Source organism: Gambusia affinis, linkage group LG01, assembly GCF_019740435.1.
Source record: "Gambusia affinis linkage group LG01, SWU_Gaff_1.0, whole genome shotgun sequence".
Taxonomy (NCBI): domain Eukaryota; kingdom Metazoa; phylum Chordata; class Actinopteri; order Cyprinodontiformes; family Poeciliidae; genus Gambusia; species Gambusia affinis.
In genome coordinates, this window is record NC_057868.1 from 41,756,900 (window position 1) to 41,780,704 (window position 23,805).

Below are 23,805 nucleotides of genomic sequence, written 5' to 3' on the forward strand. Positions count from 1 at the left end.
GGAGTATGGGGTACCGGGCTCCTTGATACGGGCTGTCAGGTACCTGTAGGATCGGTGTCAGAGTCTGGTCCACATTGCCGGCAGTAAGTCGGGCTCATTTCCGGTGAGAGTTGGACTCCGCCAGGGCTGCCCTTTGTCACCGATTCTGTTCATTACTTTTATGGACAGAATCTCTGGACCAGCCAAGGTGTTGAGGGGATCCGTTTTGGTGGCCTTAGGATCAAATCTCTGCTTTTTGCGGATAATGTGGTTCTTTTTGCTTCATCAGGTCGTGATCTGCAGCTCTCGCTGGAGCGGTTCGCAGCCGAGTGTGAAGCGGCTGGGATGGCGATCAGTGCCTCCAAATCCGAGGCCATGGTCTCGAGCTGGAAAAGGGTTGAGTGCCTTCTCCGGGTCAGGGGGGGTGTCCTGCCCCAAGTGGAGGAGTTCAAGTATCTCAGGATTTTGTTCACGAATGAGGGAAGAAGGGAGCGGGAGATCGACAGGCGGATTGGTGCAGCGTCTGGCGTCAAGCGGGCGCTGTACCGGTCCGTCGTGGTGAAGAGAGAGCTGAGCCAAAAAGCGAAGCTCTCGATTTACCGGTCGATCTACGTTCCCACCCTCATCTATGGTCATGAGCTTTGGGTCATGACCGAAAGAACGAGATCACGGATACAAGCGGCCGAAATGGGTTTTCTCCGTAGGGTGTCTGGGCTCTCTCTTAGAGAGAGAAGCTCAGTCATCCGGGAGGGACTCAGAGTAGAGCTGCTGCTCCTTCACATCGAGAGGGGCCAGTTGAGGAGCATCTGGTCAGGATGCCTCCTGGACGCCTCCCTGGTGAGGAGTTCATGTCCCACCTGGAGGAGGGGAAACCCAGGACACGTTGGAAGGACGATGTCTCTCAGCTGGCCTGGGAACGCCTTGAGATTCCTGGAGGATCTGGAAGAAGAGATTGGGGAGGGAAGTCTGGGCCTCCATACTGAAGCTTCTACCCCCGTGACCCGACCCGGATAAGAGGAAGAAGATGGATGGATGAATAGTTACAGACCCTGTAGTAAACTTGATTAAACATTTTAATGCAGTCAAGTTACAATCTTTCCATCTGCTTCTGGACTATCAGTTAACTTTACCCATTTGATCCAAAAGTTGTTTTACATCCACGTGCAGCTAAATGTGACTGTGGTTCAGTCCTGAGGTCAAGCTTTCTGTTATCTTTTCTTTCCCCCCAGGTGAAGCAAATGTTTAGTCAAATAATGTAATACTTTTAAATTTAACAGCTTTTAAGACCCAAGTCATTCACTGGGACTACCTACAGATTTCACATGGCTGTTACTGGAAAGTGTCACCATATCTGGCTACTTTTTTTAAATTTACCAACAGATTGCAGAACAACTCAGACATGGACGTTTTTAAAAGATTTGCTTCCTTTTTGTCTTTACATGCAAATATTTTTGGTGAATGAAGCAGTTGAGAGTTATGGATCAAAGAAGATGCGTAGAAAGGTTCATGGTTTGTTTTCCACCCGAGTGCCACCATGTCGCCTGCTTCCTGTCGTGCAGCTGCCGTTATCACCGTAACACAGATCACGCCGGCTGCTGCTGGAGGTGGTTTCCTAACATTCCTATTATTTAGTTAAATGGGTTTAAATCAGACTAAATCTCTGGAATATAATCCAGAGTAGGGAAGCCTATTCCAGTGAAATGCTTAGTGCTTGCTAAGGATGTGTTCATCCTCCTATTTCACCTTGGGAAATGACTTCATCTCTTTCTGTCATCCCCCCGCCTGGCGGCCCCTCCCCCTCTCCCAGATCCCCTGCTCTTATTATTGACTTTGTTTTAGAAATAAATCCATAAAGATGGTCTCCTAGGAGGCATTTCAGCTTGACGTCAGACACAAATAGAGTCACATTAAAACCATGTGGCCTGGATGGAAAGATTGCAGGTGGTTGTTAAACCTGGGAGAGATTTAAATGGCCACACCCGATAAATCAGAGCATGTGCAGAAAACCGCTGCAGAGCGTCACAGCTTTCACCTTCAGTCTCCAAATTTCACTCATTCACTTCCTGTTAAGAAATTCCCCACAGAATTCCCGCCGGCAGAAATCTTCAGGAAGCAAAGACTGGTGTGTGTAAGTTTGTTTCTAATACCTTGTGGGGACCATCTTACTGACACCACGTTGTGGGGACCCACTGCTCCTTGTGGGACCGAAGCTTGGCCCCCACAAGGGGAAACGCTGTTTATGGGTCAGGGGTCAGATTTAGGACTAAGGTGGGCGTGCTGTGGTGGCGTAGCGGATAGCGCGACCCACATTTGGAGGCCTTGAGTCCTTGACGTAGCTGTCGCAGGTTCGATTCCCGGACCCTGCGACATTTGCCGCATGTTTTCCCCCCCTCTCTCTCCCTTTCCTGTCAGCCTGCTGTCAAATAAGGGACACTAAACTAGGGTTTAGATAAGGCTGTAAAAATGAATGGAAGTCAATGGGAAGTCCCCACAAAGATAGCCACGTGTGTGTGTGTGTGCGCGTGTGTGTGTGTGTGACCTCTGGTGTCACAGCAAGTCAAGCAAATCTCTAATTAGTTCTTCATAATTACTGAAAGGTGGAAATGGGATTTTCATGGTGAATTAGTTCCAGGTTTGTTTTGCAGGAAAATTGAAGAACAAAAACCAGGACATTTCAGCTGATTTAAAGTATAAAACTGTTTTATTTATGTAACCTTGAATGAAAAACAGTGTGTGTATTTAAATTATATCTGTTAAATGACTAATGGTTCCTGTCAGCTTCCTTCAGCTATAACTGACCTCTTTAGTTACTTTATTAGTAGCAAAGCAGTTTTTATTGCGAGATACTTTTTCAAACACATTTAGCTAAGAATCAATGTAAAACTACAGTATTCTTATTAATTATGTCCATATATATTTACTAATGTGAAAGTGAGTTAATCAAATTGTTTGGGACAATAATTGGACTGAACTGAAATGGTTTCGGGTCAAATCAACCTGTTAAGAGCAGCAGGATATTAGGAAATCATATGATGTTTATCATCATGTTGAATTTTTGAAGAGACGTGACTGGCGGTAAATAGATGTGCTGTTTCTCTGCAGAGAGCCTGAGTGCACTTGTCAGGACTCTGGGTTTTTGGGTTGCTTTTGCTTCTCATTTTATTTAGCTTAATTCTTTAGTTCACTTTAGTTTAGCCCTTCATGGTCCTTTTGATATTATTATTATTATTTGAGGTATTTAGTGAAATAAGAATTGTCTTATTGCTGTCCTTATTTTCAGTACTTTATTGTGTTTCTAGGCTTATTCTTTAGTTACCTTAAGTTCTGTCCTTGTTTGCCTAAGTCCATGTCAAGCCCTCTTTAATGATTATAGTTTAATTCTATTTTATACTTCTATTTATTTCTTATTTCAGCCTCCCTGCAGTATTTCTAGTAATCTTTATTTCTTCATTTCATCAGCCTAAGTTCAGTTATTCTTCCATGTCCGATTCTATATATGTCTTCCTTTAGTAATTCTAGTTAGGCTATTTCTTAAGTCCTTCTAGTTTCCCCTGTAGTGTTACTAATCCTTATTTGGTCTCTTTAGGTTCAGTTAGTCTTTAGTAGAATTACTAGTTAGGTTATTTCTTTGTTTAGATCTTCTAGTTTCTGTAGCTCTATGTACCTTCTGTAGTTCTATGTACCAAGGCTGATCTATTGTTGTTAGATCAGCCTTGTTTCTATTTAGGTTCTGTTATGGTCGGACCCACCCCCCTTGGAGAAGGCTAGAATTGTCCCCCCCAAAAAAAACAATCATTGAAGAAATGTTTGCATTTAAATAATATCAATATGAAAAGGCAAAAGAATCAAAAAATGAAATAAATCTGCCATTTATCTCAGAAAAAATAAGAATGAATTTTTAGGTCCCCCTACCATTTTTAGAACAATGGTTCAGTCCAAAGTGTGGGAGGAGCAACGGCAGCAGAACTGCAGTAGCTGGCAGAGCCGCTGAAGAAAGGAGCTAACTGTTAGCTGTGGCTCTGTAGCACAAATAAAAACCCTTCAGTAAATAAATACTTAAAACAAAAGAAATGTAACACCCTTTATTTACTTTTACTGCTCAAAATTAAGAAACATTAACAATAAAGATCAGACTGCAGTTCGTTATTCCATTACTTTGGCTGAATCATGCTAAGCTGCCCTATTAGCAAAACTGCTACACTGCTTTCATAAACTTAAGCTTTTTTGTCAAAGGTAGCAACATCTCATTCATATTTAGCTCTTTAAGTTTTAGTTAATTAGAGTTTGAAACAGGAGGAGGCTGAGGAGTGGCAGACTGCTTACAGAAGAGAAAACGGATAGAAATTTACAAAAAGTTATCTAAATTTTTTATATCTCACCGTCTTCAACGTAGAGCCTTTAAAACCACAAATTAAAACCTGAATATTTTTCTATATAAGGCCCACTCTGCTTTAAGTGTTACATTTAAAATACTCAGGAAAATATTCCCCAGATATTAATTCCTATCTACCTGCTGGTTCTCAGTCATCCAGGACATGGCAAAACTAAAAAAGGCTTAAAAATAAAGCAACTTAAGTTATAATTTAAACAGCACATAACTTGTATTGGGAGTCATTTCAATAAATCAATGTTTATGTGGAATTTTATTAAGAAGAGTTATTCATTAAAACTTTTGAATTTAGAACCTTAAATTAAAATTTGTGTAAAGGTGTAGTGGAGATTAGATCAGTCAGACTGAACAAAACTCATATCTAAACATTTGAATTTTAGTTTTATTTCTCAAAAATTTGCTTCCTGAGAAAAAGTCATGAGGCCAACAGGAAGCTGCAGGAACGGTGCAATCAGAACGGCCAGATCGACGTGTCAGCTATAAAGCTAGCTTACTCCGTCTTCACTGTCTCTCCTGTCTAAAATCACTTGAAAAATAAACGAGGCTCAGCCTGGGAGGGGACAAGTAAAGCCTGATGGGAAACGAGGGAAACGCTGAATACCTTTTGGACGCTTGTCCAGGATGTTTCTGTGTAAATCTGAGCCACAGGTAGGAAACATGCAGCTGGGGTTTGTTGGGTCAGAAACTGGGAGGAACCGGGAGGCAGAAATATCAGCATCTCATAGAGAGAGGGGAGAAATCAGGAGAAGCTTGGGCCTAACCCTCACATGATCTGGAAACTTTCCTTTTTCAGCTCACATAAATTTGATCTCAATCTGTGGCCTCAAAATTACATTTACATGATGAAATGACTCCCAGGGGCTGAAGATGTTTGATAAAAATTACATGATATAATGATAAATCTGAAGAAATCAAACATAAATGTTTAAATTCTTCAGATAATCAAATAGTTACAATTTGATCAAACAAGTGATTTTAGGGGGTCTGAAAATCCTGAATATTTTCCTTCTGATAAAAACATTTATGATCTCTGATCTGATTTCTATGTGAGCTACAGATCCGTCTTTGCTGTTCTTGTTTCAGCCAGGGACAAATCCTAAATGAACTCCAAATATTCCTAAATATCTTTTAAAATTCACAAATATCTTTCAATGTTTTAATCTGTCTTTACAAACAGAAATAATGTTGGAAGAAAATTGTAATACATACTGCGAATATTAAAGCTAAAGATGACAATAATATGTAATTTAATAAATGAACAGCTGACTCATTTGGAGGCAGTCTGAGTGCAGACCTTCGGCCTGAGGAAGAGGAGCAGGACTTCCTGCAGGTGAGGAACTGGATCTGGTAGGAACAGGAAGGTTCTGGTTTTGAGATCCTTGTTTAAGCTGCATCACCGCAGGCGTTGTGGTGCAGAAAGCATTGGGTTCATTATTATTCGGTTGCCATGGAGACAATGTAGGAAGGAGCAAATCAGGTGACTCCCTGGAAAGTCTCCATGATATAATCTCTAATTTTTCCATGGTGACGACAATGGCTTCTGTAGGGGAAAACAGTCTGGTGTGGAACTGGTGAATCCAGTGGAACCAGTGGTACATGTGGGGTATCAGCTACCATAACTATGCAGATGATACACAGCTCTACATTATGATGTCACCAGGTGACCTTTGACCCCATCCAGTTACTGAACAGATGCTTAGAACAGATAAATGTGTGGATGTGACAAAACTTTCTCCAGCTGAACAAAAACAAAACTGAAGTTATTTTTGGACCTAAAGAGGAACGATCTAGAGTTATAGATCTAGAGTTATAGATCTAGAATTGTAGATCTAGAATTGTAGATCTAGAGTCAGTGCACAGCTTCAGTGATTACAACTAAAAACCAGCGATCAGCCCGAAACCTGGGAGTATTGATGGACTCTGACCTGAACATTCAGAGCCACATAAAGACAGTTACAAAGTCGGCCTTCTATCACCTGAAGAACATTTCCAGGATTAAAGGACTAATGTCTCAGCCAGATCTAGAGAAACTCATCCATGCGTTTATCTTCAGTCGTATTGATTATTGTAACGGCGTCTTCACAGGTCTGTCCAACAAATCAATCAAACAGCTGCAGCTGATCCAGAATGCTGCTGCTGCAGTTCTGACTAAAACCAGGAAGTTAGAGCACATAACACCAGTTTTAAAGTCTCTCCACTGGCTCCCTGTAGCTCAAAGAATAGACTTTAAAATACTGTTGTTGGTTTATAAATCACTGAATGGTTTATCACCACAATACATTAAAGATCTGCTGCTGTTGTATCAACCTTCCAGAATTCTCAGGTTCTGGTTCTGGTTCTGCTCTGCATCCCCAGAACCAGAACCAAATGAGGAGAAGAAGCATTCAGCATCTATGCACCACAAATCTGGAACAAACTTCCAGAAAACTGTAAAACAGCTGAAACACTGACTTCCTTTAAATCTCAACTAAAAACCCACTTGTGTAGAGTTTTATTAGAAACGTAATCAATTATAAATTTATTGATGGAAACTGACTTGATGTTGTTTTTACTGTTGATTCTATGTTGCATTGTGTTTTTGTGTTTGATTTGATGTGAAGCTCTTTGAAATGCCTTGCTGCTGAAATGTGCTATACTAATAAAGTTTGATTGATTGACTGGTGAATCCAGTGGTGGTATTTCCACCCTCTTTGTTTGTATTTCCTCTAATTCATATAGAGCTCTCTGAATTGCCTTGTTGCAATTGAAATAAAATTACCTTTGCAAAGCTTAAAGCTGAAACGGTAAAAGTTTTTATTTTTTCAGGATTTAAGTTTCAGACGTAGAGGACTCCATGCTCCTCTGTCTGACCCTGTTCTATCTGACCCGGTTCCGTCACGCTAGATCCGAAACTTAGTAATGAGGCAAAACTCCGGGTTAGAAGTGGCAAATCATAATGTCCTGCAAAGCTGAAAAGGTCAAAGGTTGTTACAAGAGGTCAGGTGGTTCTGCAGAACTTTCTGTCCTCAGAACCAAAAACATAATTTTGTAATTTGTCCACATTATTGAGAAGAGAGGCAGCAGCAGCTGGATGAAACCCGAGAGCGGCCCAGTGTGTGTGTGCTGCAGTGAGAGCGGTGCAGGTGTTGAGTTTCAGGCCTTGCTAATGTGTTTGTGAATGGCAGTGTGAGGCAGACAGATGGAATGAGCTGAATGGGTCGGCTAACAGATACTAATGGCTCTGATGGAACCCAGTTTCCTGGAGAAAGCCCAGGTCAGTTCTGAAGGTCTGTTCTTAAAGGGCCGGTATCATGTAAATCATCATGGTCTTCCCTGCCGTGTAGCTCTGATTCTTTCATATTGGAGAATTTCTTTAATCTCCATGGCAACCATTTAGCTGTTAAAATGCCTGGGTGGAAATAGCCCCGCCTTCGAGGCGCAGCTCCTCCCCCACTCGGCTTCTTCAGACTAGCCAGCAGCAATTAGCAAACAGCTGAGCTCATCACAGGAGCTGCTGCTCAGAGCAACGCTGATAAAGATGTTAAAGGGTTAATGGAGGAGCCATGTTGGGATGACGTTCTGGAGGCGGAGCTTCAGAAAGAGACCGTTCTTAAAAAAACGACACAAAATGAGAGAAAACATCAGAGGCAGAAGGTCTGAGCCAGTCTTTTAGCAGCCTCAGTCCTCTGGCTGGAGACTGAGGCTGCATCATTCCCAGCAGCTCTGTCCAGTCCGCTTTAACCCAACTTCAGTTTGCTTGCTTATAAAGTCCGGTCTGGTTGGTGAGGTGTAAATGCTAATTGACCTCTGACCTCTGGTCCTCGAAACCTCGATCTGGGTTCGGTTGAAGTGAACTCTGGTTGGTATGAATGTGAATGTCAAGCAGACCAGAGACCGCTCCTAAAGCAGGAAGTGGACTACAGTGGACTCTACTAAATCCAACCAAAGCTAACATGTTAGCCTAGCGCTAGCAGCAGAAATGTCTCCTGGTCTTCAGCCAAAGACTAAAGAGAAATCCTCCAACACTAAAATCTGACGCCTCCATCTTGTTTCCATCTGGTGAAGAAGGAAGTTGCTCTCAGTGTCTTCAGAGGTTTTTGTGTGGTTTCCTTCAGTGGTTGTTGGTGCAGCGCCCCCACAGGCCAGGAGGGGAACAGGTTGGTTTGACTCAGAACCACAGCAGATGATGGAGTTCTGGTTCTAATAGAACCAGGTTGACCGGACCATTGGGAGGAAACAGTCTATTAGGAGCAAATTCAGAAGATACAACTGAACTAGTTTATTGTAGTTTCTGTGTTTTGCTGTCATTTTAAAATTTTAATGGCCTTCTGGCCCAGATTTAGTCTCTCTAATACATCAACCTCAATTACAGACAAGTAAAACCTTCGGAAACCATTTTTTAAAAATTCCAGAAATTCCAGAAATGTTTCTGGAAATGCCAAGATAAAATCCATATAAATCTCTTATTCAGTGGATCTGCTGTAGAGTCCAGTCAGAACAGGACTGAATCTGTGTGTTATCAGCTGAACACACACGCACACACCCACACACACACACGCACACACACACACAGAGGCTAGGTAATATCAGTTCTGGAGTCAGTTTATCTGAAATGAGTTGCAGCTTTACTCCAACTACCAGACCGGACCTCCCAGTTCCACCCACCATGCCGACCCCCACACACACTCTGAGGTATTACGTTACACAGGAATGTCGGTGTGTGTGTGCAGCATCATGTTTCCAGCAGAATGTGGTCAGCTGAGCAGAATAAACTTAGCATTAAAAGCTTGTTTAACTCCAATGGAACCAATGACACCTTTATGGAAGTGAAACTGAAGTGTTTACAGTAGAGGTTCTGATTCTGGAACGGGTTGAGTAAGTTGTTTCAGGAAAAATCTAAGTATTCCTTCAAAAGGTCCCATGGAGCCGATCCAGTGATGGATTGTTTAAGATCCACGTTTCACATGCAAACAGCTGCTGCAGGATGCTAAAGCTAATGCTAATTAAGAGGGCCGAGACTGTTCAGGTCACATGACCCCACATGGTTCTGTTGTTCTTGAGGTTCTATTGGTTCTGGAACTACTGTTGGATCTGGAGGTTCTATTGGTTGTGGAGGTACTGTTGGATCTCTTGGTTCTGGAAATTCTGTTGTTCTTGAGGTTCTATTGGTTCTGGAACTACTGTTGGATCTGGAGGTTCTTGAGGTTCCTGAGGTACTGTTGGATCTGTTGTTCTGGAGGTTCTATTGGTTCTGGAGGTCCGGTCTTCACATGGTGGGTAAAGTAGGAACACAGGAAGTGATTATGAGGACCGACAACTTTCCAACAGCTGTGCTCTTTATCTGTGGCTGCAAGGTCAGAGGTCATGTTTAGGAGAAGGGCTGAGTGTGTCGGGAACAAAGCAGGTGCTGATGGTTAGAATGCCAGCCGGGGGTCATAGTTCAAAGATCACAGGTCACTTCCTGTATTGCTCCATCACTGAGCTCTCCTTCATCTTCTGCTTTCACTCTTGTCCCGTCCGTCTTCACATCTCCAGTCCGGTTCAATCAGGCGGTCTGGTTCGGGCCGGGATTGGAAGCTTTTTCCAGAACCTTCTAACCGTGTTGCTGCCGGTCTCTCTTGCTGCAGTGTCCTACTTTATCGTTTCCTCCCTGCTGCTCTGACTCCGTTAAACAGGATTGTACAAGTGTGTGTGTGTGTGTGTGTAACTCGTCAGCTCTAATTAAGCTGGGCTGCTTAACGAGCAGACAGCTAATTAACTACACACACCCGTCCTTCATCCCTTGTCTGACTTTCCCTTCTTACATCGTTTGTTCTCTTTCTTTTTTGCATTTTTTTCTTCCTCAGTATTTTCTTTCTCTTTTTTTCCTTCCATTTATTTGTTGCCCATTTCTTCCTCCTCTTCCTCTCCTCTCTTCCTCAATGGTATTTTTCTGGGTCAGGGGGGAGGGGAGGATTTGGGTCTTATTTTAGTTGCTCCACATATTTGCCGGGTTCCTGCTGTATTCAGCATCCCTCTTCCTCCTCTTCCTCTTCCTCCTCTCCAGTAGGATGTAATCCCATTACGCTGCAGGAACGGCTTCTATTAAATCTTGGAGGATTTTCATCGTAGGATGGAGATGATGATGAAGAAAAAGGTGTTGATGATGATGATGGTAAAGACTCTGGAAGTGGATCCCGTCTTTATCTGACGTTCTGCTGAAAGGTTCTGGTACCCAAAGAAATGGGTCTGTGGAGAATCTGGAACCTGGTTCTGTTTGCTTCATCATGTGTTTTTGTTGTCAGCTCAGACATGTTGTCGGCTGGGTCTCACGGTTCTGGTTCTGTGTTTCAGATCCGAGTGGATGGCGTGCCGCCGCCGGCCCAGAATGCCTTGCTGTATGAGACGGTGGCAGTGGCGGAGGGCCAGCCCATCCTGAGGGACATGGTGTTCAGTCCGGACCACCACAGCATCTACCTGCTGAGCCACCGACAGGTAAGGTCCAGTTCTGATCCCCCCCAGAACCAGAGGCCGGGTCCAGAGCTTTTGCTCGCTGTGATTAAACCGGACTTACAACCATAACAGAAGCCATCCTGAATGCTACGCCTAGTTAGCATAGCCACCAGGGTGATGGACCGGTTTAAACAAATATGTAAAAGTCTCCAGAAAAAGACCAGAAGCCAAACAACAAAACGAGCTGCAAACACAGAACCCTTTTCTGAACAATCACCTCAGTTTGCTTCTAAACAGGCCCGGTTCAATGTCTGTCCTGAAACACAGCCAGTGGAAACCTGGCACCAGATCGGGTCAGAGCAGAACCCAACTGAAGGTTCTGGTTCTGGTCCTGTCTCCAGGTGACCAGGCTGCCGGTGGAGAGCTGCCAGCAGTACAGCAGCTGCTCTGACTGTCTGGGATCAGGAGACCCGCACTGTGGCTGGTGCGTCCTCTTCAACAAGTAAGAACTTTCTTCTTCTTCTACTCACTGATTCATCATAAGGGCTCACCTGGAGGACCTGGAGGACCTGGAAGGTCCAAGTAGGACTGTTTGCTTTGGATAAAAGTCAATGCAAAGACCTCATGAAGATAGAAAGAGCCACTATGTGTGTGTGTGTATGTTTGCAATACCTTGTGGGGACCATTTTCCTGACACATACTGCACTGTGGGGACCCACTGCCCCTTGTGGGACCCAAAGCCTGGGCCCCATGAGGGGAAACGCTTTTTATGGGTCAGGGGTCAGATTTAGGACTAAAGAATGAATGGAAGTCAATGGAAAGTCCCCAAAGAGATAGCCACGCAAACGTGTGTATGTGTGTGTGTGTGATCCCCACAGGCGTCATTAATGTTGCTATAAATTCTCCAATCTCTTATCAGGATGTTTGATGTTCAGCATCCAGGGCATGCAGGAAGTTCCTGTTTAGAGCTCCATCAGTCAGCTGTCCCTTCAAAGTAAAAGCCTCAGCCACAAGGCTGATAGCAGGAGGCGAATGGTTGGGTCTCTGAGTGTTTCTGTCTTTCTGAACTGGAGAGTCTCAGCTCAAAGGTTTATTGAAGATGTGATGCCCTTACACTTTACCCTGAGCGTCGCCTTCAAGGCTCCTTCTATTCAGGCTAAAGAGCCTGACCCTGACCTCTGACAGTAGCTGCTTCTGGAATGCAGCTTTGCTCCTCTTCTTCCTCTTCCTCCTCCTTCTCTCTCTGCCCATCTGCTGTTAATTAGAAGTAAACAGATAATCACTGCAGGTTGGAGCTGCTGCTTTCAGCAGACTTCGCCTCCACCTGTCGGCTGCTCCCCCTCCATCGCTGCCTCCTGGGTAGTTCCGTTGTTAATCAGGAGACAGGTAGTTGGGTCAGAAAAACCGAGATGATAATCTGACAATCAAAAAAAGATGAGAGCCTGAAAATGGTTAGATGGTCAAATGGTTTAACTGTCTGGTGACCTTTAATCTCTGCAGGTGTTCCAGGAAGGAGTCATGTGACCGGTGGGAGGAGCCTCAGCACTTCAACACCCGTCTGGACCAATGCGTGTTCATCTCGGTTTCCCCTAGCAACATGTCCGTCACCTCTCCTCCCACTCAGGTGAGTGGCCGCACCACGACCCACCTGCGGCCTGGGTTATGTCGGCTCTAAGCTCCGCCTCCTCCTCCTTTCATCCAGCTGACCATCAGGGTGCAGAATGTCCCTGAGCTTTCAGGCGGGGTCACCTGTGTGTTTGAAGACCTGACGGAAACACCTGGACAGGTGCAGGCAGAAGGTCAGGTGGTGTGCATGTCGCCATCGCTCGAGGAGCTGCCGGCACAAGCTCCTCCCTATGGTGAGACACACACACACACACACACACACACACACACACACACACACACACACACACACACACGGTGTGGTCGTGTGAAGGTTGTGTGATGACGGTCGGCCATGTTTCCTCCAGGTGAGAAGCGTGCGGTCCAGCTCAGCCTGCGCTCCACGGAGACGGGTCTCCGGTTCATCTCCACCAGCGTGGTTTACTACAACTGCTCCGTGCTCAGCTCGTGAGTCTCCTCCTCTTCCTCGTCCTCTTCATCAACTCAGCTGATGGTACCTTTGACACTCGGTACCAATATCCAGTACCTGGGAATCTCTACCAATTTATGATACTTTAGCATGTATTGCTTTTTAATAATAAACGCTATTATTTTTTTTTACATTTATTTTTCAATATATAAAATTTAACAAATATATCAAGACAACATTCAGCTCTATATTGTAACAACACAGCTATGTTACAAATTTATTTAAAGATAAATCTCTTCAGAGCAACTTATGGAGTGTTTTGTCATTTTGCACAAATTAAAATCCAGCTCCATCCTGTCTGTCATTTCCCCTCATTTGCATTGTAAACGTCGCTGTAGCCATCACCAAATGTATTGAACCTTTTGTTGACGCTGCCATCTTTAAAGGACTGGAAATGCCGGGTGGTGACGAAGGAAACACAACATAGCCTTCAGTTAAGTTTGGCCTGAGTGCAGCAGTGCTCATCAGAGCAACCTGTGACCTTTTATTAGCAGATTGTTCACACCTGTGTAAATCTGCACCCACAACAGGAAGTCCACAAGAACATCAACAATAAGATTCAACACCTTTGTTAGTTCGTGTTGATGGCTACAGAGGAAGACTTGTGGACAGATGCAGGTGCGCTAACGGAGGCTAATGCAGCAGTGGAAGGCTGTCGAAAACCAGGCACTCTTCAGCCTTAAGAAAAATCTTGTGCTTCATCAGGTTCTTTCTCAAACCAGATGTGTTTCCACCGCTGGCCTTGTGCTTTGTGTTGCAAATATTTGAACAAGCATAATTTGCATCACATTTTGAAAAGTGGAGCCATACCTTTGAGTGTTTTCTACCGGCTATGCTTACTTGGTTTCGTGAAGTAGCGGCTGCTGACGTCATTACGTCCTTGTGCTGCTATGCTGCGTTCAGGTCAAGCATGGAAAATCCCCCACTCTTCCTCCATACGGTCACAGTGATGCGCTTGGATAACAAAACATGGTACCGTTTGATTTTACGTGAATTGGTACTCGGTAGTATCGGCAGAATTCGGTCGGTACCAATAAAAGTACCGAATTTGGTACCCATCCTACAGCTGACCCTGCTGGGCCGATCAGAACCTCTCCCTCTCTCCTCAGGTGTACTTCCTGTGTCAGCAGCAGCTTTCCCTGCCTCTGGTGTAAATTTCGCCACATCTGCACTAACAACCTGAAGGACTGCTCCTTCCAGGAGGGCCGGGTCAGCAGCATGGAGGTGAGGTTCTTCTGGGAACATTTTGGGAAAAATGTGGGGATGTTTTGGGAACAGTTTGGCAAGGTTCAGGGAACTGTTTCGGAATGTTCTGGGAACAGTGTGGGAACAGTTTGGGAAGGTTGAGAACAATCAGAGGTTGGATGTGACGTTACCGTGGAAACGGGATCATGAGGAAAGTTTTCCGATTTGTGGAAACTGGGTCAATCAGGAGGTTTCAGGATGGTCATTTTCTAATCTGGGTCAGAAATGAGACAGAACCCCTTAATCTTTGTATGTGTCTCTGCAGGGCTGTCCCCAGATCCTCCCCACTGCCGACATCCTGGTTCCGGCTGGGATGGTGCGTCCGATCACGCTACGGGCCCGGAACCTGCCGCAGCCGCAGTCGGGTCAGAAGAACTACGAGTGCGTGTTCAGCATCCAGGGCAAGGTGCAGCGCATCCCCGCCGTGCGCTTCAACTCCTCCTGCATCCAGTGCCAGAACACCTCGGTAAGCCGGCATGACCCGGGAGGAACCGGTCCGGGCCTGACCCACTGTCCAGGTTCTGCCTGTCGGTAGGGACCTAACCTCTGGACCAGTTTGGACTGGTCCTTGTTGGACCCGTACCGGTCCATCGTCTGGACCTCAGTCTTCTGAGCAACAACACAGATCCGTCTCTTTCTGAGACTAACACCAAATGTCGTCCGTCTGCTCATTTCCTGTCCATCTCTCTTTCTGTCAGCAAGGCTGCCCCCAACACACACACACTCACACACACACACACTCACCATGCTGTGCCTGCAGACAGACCCTCAGTGTGTCTTTAATTAAATCTTGGCTCCCGGTGGAAATTGTCTATTTAGAAGTAAACTCCCAGAATTCCTGCTGGCTCCGACTCCACAACAAAGACCCGTCTCTCAGCTGGAGTGGAACCAGAACCAACTAAATGCTGCTGGTTCTGCTAAGCCACCTGACTGTAAATGATTATGTGTAATTTTCTCTTGTGAAGTCTCGATGTTGAAGGAGTTTCTGGTTCTGGTTCTGCAGTACTGGTACGAAGGAGATGAGGCCGGAGACCTCCAAGTGGACTTCTCCATCGTCTGGGACGAAAACTTCCTGATTGACAAGCCCACCTTCATGAAAGGTATTCCTCATTCATCATCATTCAGGCGATTATTGGTGATTATTAATCTGGGGGACAATTGATAACCAGAACCACCTCAGTGGTCCAGAGGTCGGTTCTGATTCTGTCTGTTGGACTTCTCTACAGCTTTGCTGTATAAGTGTGAAGCGCAGCGCTCCAGCTGTGGTCAGTGCCTCAAAGCGCCCCCTGTGTTCGAATGCGGGTGGTGTGTGGAGAGCAGGAAGTGCCTCCTGCGGCAGCACTGCCCGTCGCCGGAGCAGAACTGGATGCACCACGGCGGCCACAACCTGCGCTGCAGCCACCCGCGCATCTCCAAGGTGGGTCTGCTGCAGCGATCCCCTCAAGGTTACGTTGGGCGCTTCTGACCCACCGTCTCCTGCAGATCGACCCGCTGACTGGACCCCGCGAGGGTGGCACCCGCGTCGCCATTGAGGGCGAGAACCTGGGTCTGCAGGTCAAGGAGATCACGCACATCCAGGTGGCCGGCGTCCGCTGCAACCCGGTGCCGTCGCTGTACGTCAGCGCCGAGAGGTCAGTGTGGCGAGTCTGGGTCAACACGCTAGGAAACAGGCTAGCAAAGATGTTAGCCTGTTAGCTAGCTTGTACTAGCAAACATGCTAAGAAATAGGTTAAGGAACATGGTAGGAAACATGCTAAAACATGCTAAGCAGGCGTACCTTTGACTCTGCAGGATCGTGTGCGACATGGCCGAAGCCCTGCTGCCTCACTCGCCCGGCGGGCCAGTAGAGCTCTGCATCGGCGTGTGCAGCGCCGAGTACCGGACCCTGTCCACCCAGACCTACTCCTTTGTGGTAAGTCTCCGCTGGGCCCAGTTAGCTTTCCTTATAGCAAGCTCAGTTAGCTTCTTAGGTTTGAAGACGGAAAACTTGGTCAAAAATTCTGGTCAGAACCGCCGATCCAATCCATTTCATGGTTAAACTGATTCCCCGGTTTCCTCAGAGCCCAAGCTTCACCCGGATCCGCCCCCTGATGGGACCTGTCTCCGGAGGAACCCGGCTGACAGTGGTCGGCCGATACCTGGACTCCGGCAGCGGCGTCTCCGTGTTTGTCCACACAGAGGAGTGTCTGTTTGTGAAGTGAGTCCATCGGGGAAGCTTCAGGTTCTTGAGCAGACGAGAAGTCAGCCCAGAAAACCTCCAGACCGCCGACAGGTTAATGGCGTCTCTCCTCCTGCAGGCGCACCAATCGAGAGATAGTCTGCATAACACCCGCGTCGCCGTCTGGCGCCGGCGCTGCCCCCGTGCGTTTGATGATCGACCGGGCGGAGGTGACCAACGCTGAGGTCAGCTACAGCTACATCGAGGACCCAACTGTCTCTGGCATCGAGCCCAACTGGACCATCCTCAAGTGAGATCAGTTTCTCTGCTGCGCCACAAACACAGCAATCAGATTGCCTCCTTACAACCATTAGAGTTTACAACTGGGAAAGAAAACATTCACAATTTAAAAAGATAAAAAACTGAAAAGTGCGGTGTGCAATAGTTAGATGTTAGGAACATCTGGACCAATCAGGGCTCTGGTGGAGTTGATCATTAATCAATGTCCGGTTGTAGATCCAAAGCCAGGAACTGAGCCATCAGAACCAGAACCAACCCAGAACTCTGACCCCGTCCCTGTGTGTTTGTCCGGATCGCGGAACAACCTGCAGACCATCCAGGGTCAGGGCCGTGCGGGGCCAGCGGCGTAAGGACGCAGCTGGAGCTCACCTCCTCTTCGTTCTTCTCCTGTCTGCATGCAGTACTGCAGGTCTGCGACAGCACCAGACCTGCCTGGCTCGGCCTGGAAAGCCGATGGTGACCGATAGGGTTCTGACCAGGTGTGGGTTCTGATCGACCTGGTTCTGTGTGTGGACTCCATGTCAGCTCTCTCTTCTCCACCTGTCCAGGTGTCGTCTCTGCTGGTCCTGAACTCCACCCCTTTCACACACTACCCTAACCCAACCTTTGACCGCTTCATTGCCATCCTGGAGAGTCAAGCGATACGGTCGTCGCAGAGGGTCCGGAGATGCGTGGGCTTGCGCGAAGACACCGGTCATGGTGGGGGCCAAGAACATATACCGGGAGCGGTCCCAGTGGTTTAAGTCGGTGGTTTGGTCATGGGTATCACGGGCTTTGAGCATTCGGTTGGTTCTTTTGATTTGGGACCGGTTCCTCCGACTGCTGGTTTCTGTGGGACCAGGTTTGGGCTCAGGTTGAAGATGCGCGATGGGCCCATCATCGTCCGTTGGGGTTGGTTTGGTTCTCTCTGAAATCTGGGACCGGACCGCGGCATGGAAGTTTGGGTCGCTATGGAGGAGGACCGGGAGGAGCTGTGTAGAGCTAATAAAGCTAATTGGGAGTTAATGAAGCTAATTGGAGCTAATGATGGTAATTGGGGCTATTTAGAGTTAATGAAGCTAATTGGAACTAATGATGGTGATTGGGAAAATCTTGAGCTAATGAAGCTAATTTGAGCTAGCTGGTGCTAATTGCTAATGCTAATTGGAGCTAATAAAGCTAATTGGGGCTATTTGGAGCTAATAAAGCTAATTGGAGTTAATAAAGTTAATTTGAGCCAATTGGGACTATTTGGAGCTAATGAAGCTAATTTGAGCTAATTGGAGTTATTGGAGCTAATGAAGCTAGCTAGTGCTAATTGGAGTTGATGAAGCTAATTGGAGCTAATGAGGCTAATGAAGCTAATTGCTGTGATGTCAGAACCTCGCCAGATGAATTCTCCATCAGATGACAAAACGCAATTTCAAAGTCTCCATAACATTCAGAAAACCACTGTAGTTATTATAGAGCTGCAGATTTCAGATTGTGAACCTGAAGTCAGGCTTCCCTAGCAGCTATTGATGCATTATTAACATCATTGATTATTAAACATCAGAGCGCAGTTATTAATTCATCCGTTTGTTCAAACTGGATCAATATTTACTCTGCAAACAGGAAACACTTTAATCAGAGCTGAGATGAAGACTCACCTGAACACCTGCAGGAGCGCAGTGTGTGTGTGTGTGTGTTTTATAAATTGTAAAACTCCGTCAATCTTTCACAAGTCATTAATTATATGAATATTCATTTAAAAAAAATTTTATCTAAAGAGAATTTAATAAAGTTAAAGCAAACAGCTTGTTTATCTTTTGTTCTATTTATTGTTTTTAATCTTGTTTTTTTTCCGTCTCATTTCTGCATTTCAGTTATTAGCCGAAAATATATGTAACATCACTGAGAAATATACTTATGGGGATAATAGTAATAACACATGAATATAATGGATTACATGTACATGTATCATATGGTCATATATACACATACATATTAATCAATATATATTATTAATACTTTGAAAAAGATTATGTTTAAAAACATCAATCAAATAAAGGCCACTGGAGCCAATAAAAAGAGAAAACATTTATTTGAAATATTTCCACAAAATGAATTATGTTCCATAATTCATTTTGTTTTAAAGCAAAACCTGGTCACATGACCCTTGACCCTGACCTGCCTGTCCTCCTGTAGATCCAGGTGGGTGGTCTGGAGTACTTCCCGGGGATTCTCCACATTTACTCCGACAACACGCTGACACTGCCTGCCATCATCGGCATCGGAGCGGGCGGCGGTGTTCTGCTCATCGCCATCATCGCCGTGCTCATCGCCTACAAGAGGAAGACCCGAGACGCCGACCGGACGCTGAAGCGCCTGCAGCTGCAGATGGACAACTTGGAGAGCCGGGTGGCGCTAGAGTGCAAAGAGGGTAGGTGGTCGCTTGGCTCTATTGCCCTCGGTCAGCTCGTCAAGATAACTTCCTGTCCGTCCCGCAGCCTTTGCCGAGCTGCAAACCGACATCCAGGAGCTGACCAATGACATGGACGGAGTCAAGATCCCCTTCCTGGAGTATCGGACCTACACCATGAGGGTCATGTTTCCTGGCATAGAGGAGCATCCGGTGCTCAAGGAGCTCGACGTACGTACGACCGCCGGTTCGGCCCAAACCCACGCTTCAGGTGAGCCTTGGATCCGAACCTGGCCGGTAACAATCCTCTCTCCCTGCAGTCTCCTGCCAACGTGGAGAAAGCTCTGCGTCTCTTCAGCCAGCTGCTCAACAACAAGATGTTCCTGCTCAGCTTCATCCACACGCTGGAGGCCCAGAGGTCCTTCTCCATGCGGGACCGAGGGAACGTCGCCTCCCTGCTGATGGCCGCTCTGCAGGTACCGACTCAAAGGTCTGGGGCCGGCCCAAAGTTGTGGGGCTGGCTCTGCTTAGAACTGAAATACATTAGATTTATCAATTTAAATTCTTCTTTGTTCTGCTTTGCTTCCATCCTGTGCCACAATCTGCAGAGGTCTCATGTCGCCCTTAACAAGATAACACTCTGAGTGGTTGCTCATATGGCCCATGTCAGAAACTACCACTGTGTGAACCATTAAACACATCAATCATGACAACGCACGAACGGTAAACAGTCAACTATGAAAACTGTCCAAGGAGCAATTAGCAAGAAATAACCAGGCACAAGGAGACCTGTCACTGTTTCCTCCTGCATGAAACCAAGCAGCGCGCAGATGATAGGTGACGAAAATAATCAAAGAGCAATGAACATTCTCTTTGTGTGATCTTAGATTCTAAGATCACACATTAATTGTTTTAAGTGATGATAAAAGTTAGATATAGTCCCACTATCTCTGAAAGCAAAGTGCTGCTGAATTTACACGTCATTATATGCGGTCTTATGATTTATGATTTAGCCCGAAGACCCCAATGATGAATTAAAACTTTGGACTACGTGTTCCCTCGCCCGGACGCGGGTCACCGGGGCCCCACTCTGGAGCCAGGCCTGGAGGGGGGGCACGACGGTGGCCGGGCTTTTACCCATGGAGCCCGGCCGGGCACAGCCCGAAGAGGAAACATGGGTCCCCCCTCCCATGGGCCCGCCACCCATGAGAAGGGCCAAAGGGGTCGGGTGCATTGTGTTATGGGTGGCAGCCGAGGGAGGGGACCCTGGCGGTCCGATCCTCGGTTGCGGAAGCTAGCTCTTGGGACGTGGAATATCACCTCTCTGGTGGGGAAGGAGCCGGAGCTAGTGTGTGAGGCTGAGAGGTTCCGGCTAGAAATAGTCGGTCTCACCTCGACGCATGGCTCTGGTTCTGGAACCAGTCTCCTTGAGAGGGGCTGGACATACTTCCACTCTGGAGTTGCCCAAGGTGAGAGGCGTCGGGCAGGAGTGGGCATACTTGTTGCTCCCCATCTCGTTGCCTGTACGTTGGGGTTTACCCCGGTGAACGAGAGGGTAGCCTCCCTCCGCCTACGGGTGGGGGGTCCTGACTGTCGTTTGTGCTTACGGGCCGAATGACAGTTCAGATTACCCACCCTTTTTGGAGTCCCTAGAGGGGGTACTGGAGAGTGCTCCACCTGGGGACTCCCTTGTTCTGCTGGGGGACTTCAACGCTCACGTGGGCAATGATAGTGAGGCCTGGAGGGGCGTGGTTGGGAGGAATGGCCCCCCCGATCTGAACTCGAGTGGTGTTCTGTTGTTGGACTTCTGTGCTCGTCATGGATTGTCCATAACAAACACCATGTTCAAGCATAAGGGTGTCCATATGTGCACTTGGCACCAGGACACCCTAGGCCGCAGTTCGATTATCAACTTTTGTCATCGTTTCATCGGATCTGCGACCGTATGTCTTGAACACTCGGGTGAAAAGAGGTGCGGAGCTGTCCACTGACCACTACATGGTGGTGAGTTGGCTCCGCTGGTGGGGGAGGATGCCGGTCAGACCTGGCAGGCCCAAACGTGTTGTGAGAGTCTGCTGGGAACGTCTGGCGGAATCCCCTATGAGATGGAGCTTTAACTCCCACCTCCGGCAGAACTTCGAACACGTCCCGGGGGAGGTGGGGGACATGGAGTCTGAGTGGACCGTGTTCCGTGCCTCTATTGTCGAGGCGGCTCATCTGAGCTGTGGCCGCAAGGTTGTCGGTGCCTGTCGCGGCGGCAACCCTTGAACCCGTTGGTGGACACCTTCGGTGAGGGAAGCCGTCAGCTGATGGTTACCGGCGGGCGAAGCGGCATGCGGCTCGGGTGGTTGCTGAGGCAAAAACTCGGGTGTGGGAGGAGTTTGGAGAGGCCATGGAGAAAGACTTCCGTACGGCTTCGAGGCGATTCTGGTCCACCATCCGGCGTCTCAGGAGGGGGAAGCAGTGCAGCACCAACACTGTCTACAGTGGGGATGGTGTGCTGCTGACCTCAACTCGAGATGTTGTGGGCCGCTGGGCAGAATACTTCGAAGACCTCCTCAATCCCACCGACATGCCTTCTATTTTGGAAGCTGACCCTTGGGACTCTGGGTTGGGCTCTCCAATCTCTGGGGTCGAGGTCGCCGAGGTGGTCAAAAAGCTCCTCGGTGGCAGGGCCCCGGGGATGGATGAGATCCGCCCGGAGTTCCTCAAGGCTCTCGATGTTGTAGGGTTGTGTTGGCTAACGCGACTCTGCAATATCGCATGGACATCGGGGGCAGTTCCCCTGGATTGGCAGACCGGGGTGGTGGTCCCCCTGTTCAAAAAGTGGGACCGGAGGGTGTGCTCCAATTATAGGGGGGGTCACACTCTTAAGCCTCCCTGGCAAGATCTATTCGGGGGTTCTGGAGAGGAGGGTCCGTCGGATTGTCGAACCTCGGATTCAGGAAGAGCAGTGTGGTTTTTGTCCTGGTCGTGGAACACTGGACCAGCTCTACACCCTCGGCAGGGTCCTGGAGGGTGCATGGGAGTTTGCCCAACCAGTCTACATGTGTTTTGTGGACTTGGAGAAGGCGTTCGACCGTGTCCTTCGGGGAGCCCTGTGGGGGGTTCTCCGGGTGTATGGGGTACCGGGCTCCTTGATACGGGCTGTCAGGTCCCTGTATGACCGGTGTCAGAGTCTGGTCCGCATTGCCGGCAGTAAGTCGGCAGTAAGTCGGTGAGAGTTGGACTCCACCAGGGCTGCCCTTTGTCACCGATTCTGTTCATTACTTTTATGGACAGAATCTCTGGACCAGCCAAGGTGTTGAGGGGATCCGTTTTGGTGGCCTTAGGATTGCATCTCTGCTTTTTGCGGATGATGTGGTCCTTTTGGCTTCATCGGGACGTGATCTGCAGCTCTCGCTGGAGCGGTTCGCAGCCGAGTGTGAAGCGGCTGGGATGGCGATCAGTGCCTCCAAATCCGAGGCCATGGTCTTGAGCCGGAAAAGGGTAGAGTGCCTTCTCCGGGTCAGGGGGGGTGTCCTGCCCCAAGTGGAGGAGTTCAAGTATCTCGGGATCTTGTTCACGAATGGGGGAAGAAGGGAGCGGGAGATCGACAGGCGGATTGGTGCAGCGTCTGCCGTCAAGCGGGCGCTGTACCGGTCCGTCGTGGTGAAGAGAGAGCTGAGCCAAAAGCGAAGCTCTCGATTTACCGGTCGATCTACGTTCCCACCCTCATCTATGGTCATGAGCTTTGGGTCATGACCGAAAGAACGAGATCGCGGATACAAGCGGCCGAAATGGGTTTTCTCCGTAGGGTGGCTGGGCTCTCCCTTAGAGATAGGGTGAGAAGCTCAGTCATCCGGGAGGGACTCAGAGTAGAGCCGCTGCTCCTTCACGTCGAGAGGGGCCAGTTGAGGTGGCTCGGGCATCTGGTCAGGATGCCTCCTGGGCGCCTCCCTGGTGAGGTGTTCTGGGCACGTCCCACTGGGAGGAGACCCCGGGGAAGACCCAGGACACGCTGGAGGGACTATGTCTCTCGGCTGGCCTGGGAACGCCTTGGGATTCCTCCGGAGGAGCTGGTGGAAGTGGCTGGGGAGAGGGAAGTCTGGGCCTCCCTTCTGAAGCTGCTACCCCCGCGACCCGACCCCGGATAAGCGGAAGAAGATGGATGGATGGATGATTTATGTAGGGAAATTTATTATTGACAATTAGACGGACATCTTCTCCCACTCCCGAGACAAACTGTGCGTCTCAGAGCGCCGCGAGCGAGTTAAAGGGGAGGCGATAGGTCACAGCGGAAACACAAAACACGCAATTAGTAAGTTGCTTTATGTATATTTAGCATCCAGTGAAAACAAAGATTTTAACAGGTAGCAATTCAGAGACATTTCCACAGTTTTGGCCTTGAAATAAAATCCAGAGTCCTCAACGACCGAGACCTTCAAGGAGTAGTCCGGTACTACAAAACCAGCTGAACCACAGAGGACCAAGCACAAAGCCCTGAGGGGCACCATACATAATTCAGTCCCAGACTATAATTCTGACCTGTGACCTTCGACCTGTCTCCTCAGGGACGGATGGAGTACGCCACGGTGGTGCTGAAGCAGCTGCTGGCGGATCTGATAGAGAAGAACCTGGAAAACCGGAACCACCCTAAGCTGCTCCTCAGGAGGTTCGCTCTGGCGCCCACAGCACCACACCAAGTCAGTTCCTATGTGACCTTTGACCTCTGTCTGTTTAGAACAGAGTCTGTTGCTGAGAAGATGCTGACCAACTGGTTCACCTTCCTGCTGCATCGCTTCCTGAAGGTAACTCCACCCCCGGGCTGCCGGCCAATCAGATCATTGCTGTGGAGGACGAGCAGA

At 47.8% G+C, this 23,805-nt stretch overlaps 1 protein-coding gene across 1 annotated transcript in view; it reads left to right on the forward strand.

Annotated features, from left to right (window-relative positions):
• Positions 1 to 23,805, forward strand: part of plxna3 (plexin A3) — a 54,486-nt gene that overhangs the window by 24,376 nt on the left and 6,305 nt on the right. The window contains exons 7-26 of the mRNA XM_044115123.1: positions 10,682 to 10,822; positions 11,182 to 11,282; positions 12,281 to 12,404; positions 12,483 to 12,639; positions 12,754 to 12,853; positions 13,985 to 14,099; positions 14,386 to 14,586; positions 15,124 to 15,220; positions 15,347 to 15,537; positions 15,603 to 15,751; positions 15,912 to 16,032; positions 16,181 to 16,317; positions 16,418 to 16,588; positions 16,890 to 17,034; positions 17,127 to 17,315; positions 18,745 to 18,979; positions 19,047 to 19,189; positions 19,279 to 19,434; positions 23,512 to 23,612; positions 23,682 to 23,748. Coding sequence (XP_043971058.1) covers positions 10,682 to 10,822; positions 11,182 to 11,282; positions 12,281 to 12,404; positions 12,483 to 12,639; positions 12,754 to 12,853; positions 13,985 to 14,099; positions 14,386 to 14,586; positions 15,124 to 15,220; positions 15,347 to 15,537; positions 15,603 to 15,751; positions 15,912 to 16,032; positions 16,181 to 16,317; positions 16,418 to 16,588; positions 16,890 to 17,034; positions 17,127 to 17,315; positions 18,745 to 18,979; positions 19,047 to 19,189; positions 19,279 to 19,434; positions 23,512 to 23,612; positions 23,682 to 23,748 — 2,841 coding nt within the window. The remainder of the gene's footprint in view (positions 1 to 10,681; positions 10,823 to 11,181; positions 11,283 to 12,280; positions 12,405 to 12,482; positions 12,640 to 12,753; positions 12,854 to 13,984; positions 14,100 to 14,385; positions 14,587 to 15,123; positions 15,221 to 15,346; positions 15,538 to 15,602; positions 15,752 to 15,911; positions 16,033 to 16,180; positions 16,318 to 16,417; positions 16,589 to 16,889; positions 17,035 to 17,126; positions 17,316 to 18,744; positions 18,980 to 19,046; positions 19,190 to 19,278; positions 19,435 to 23,511; positions 23,613 to 23,681; positions 23,749 to 23,805) is intronic.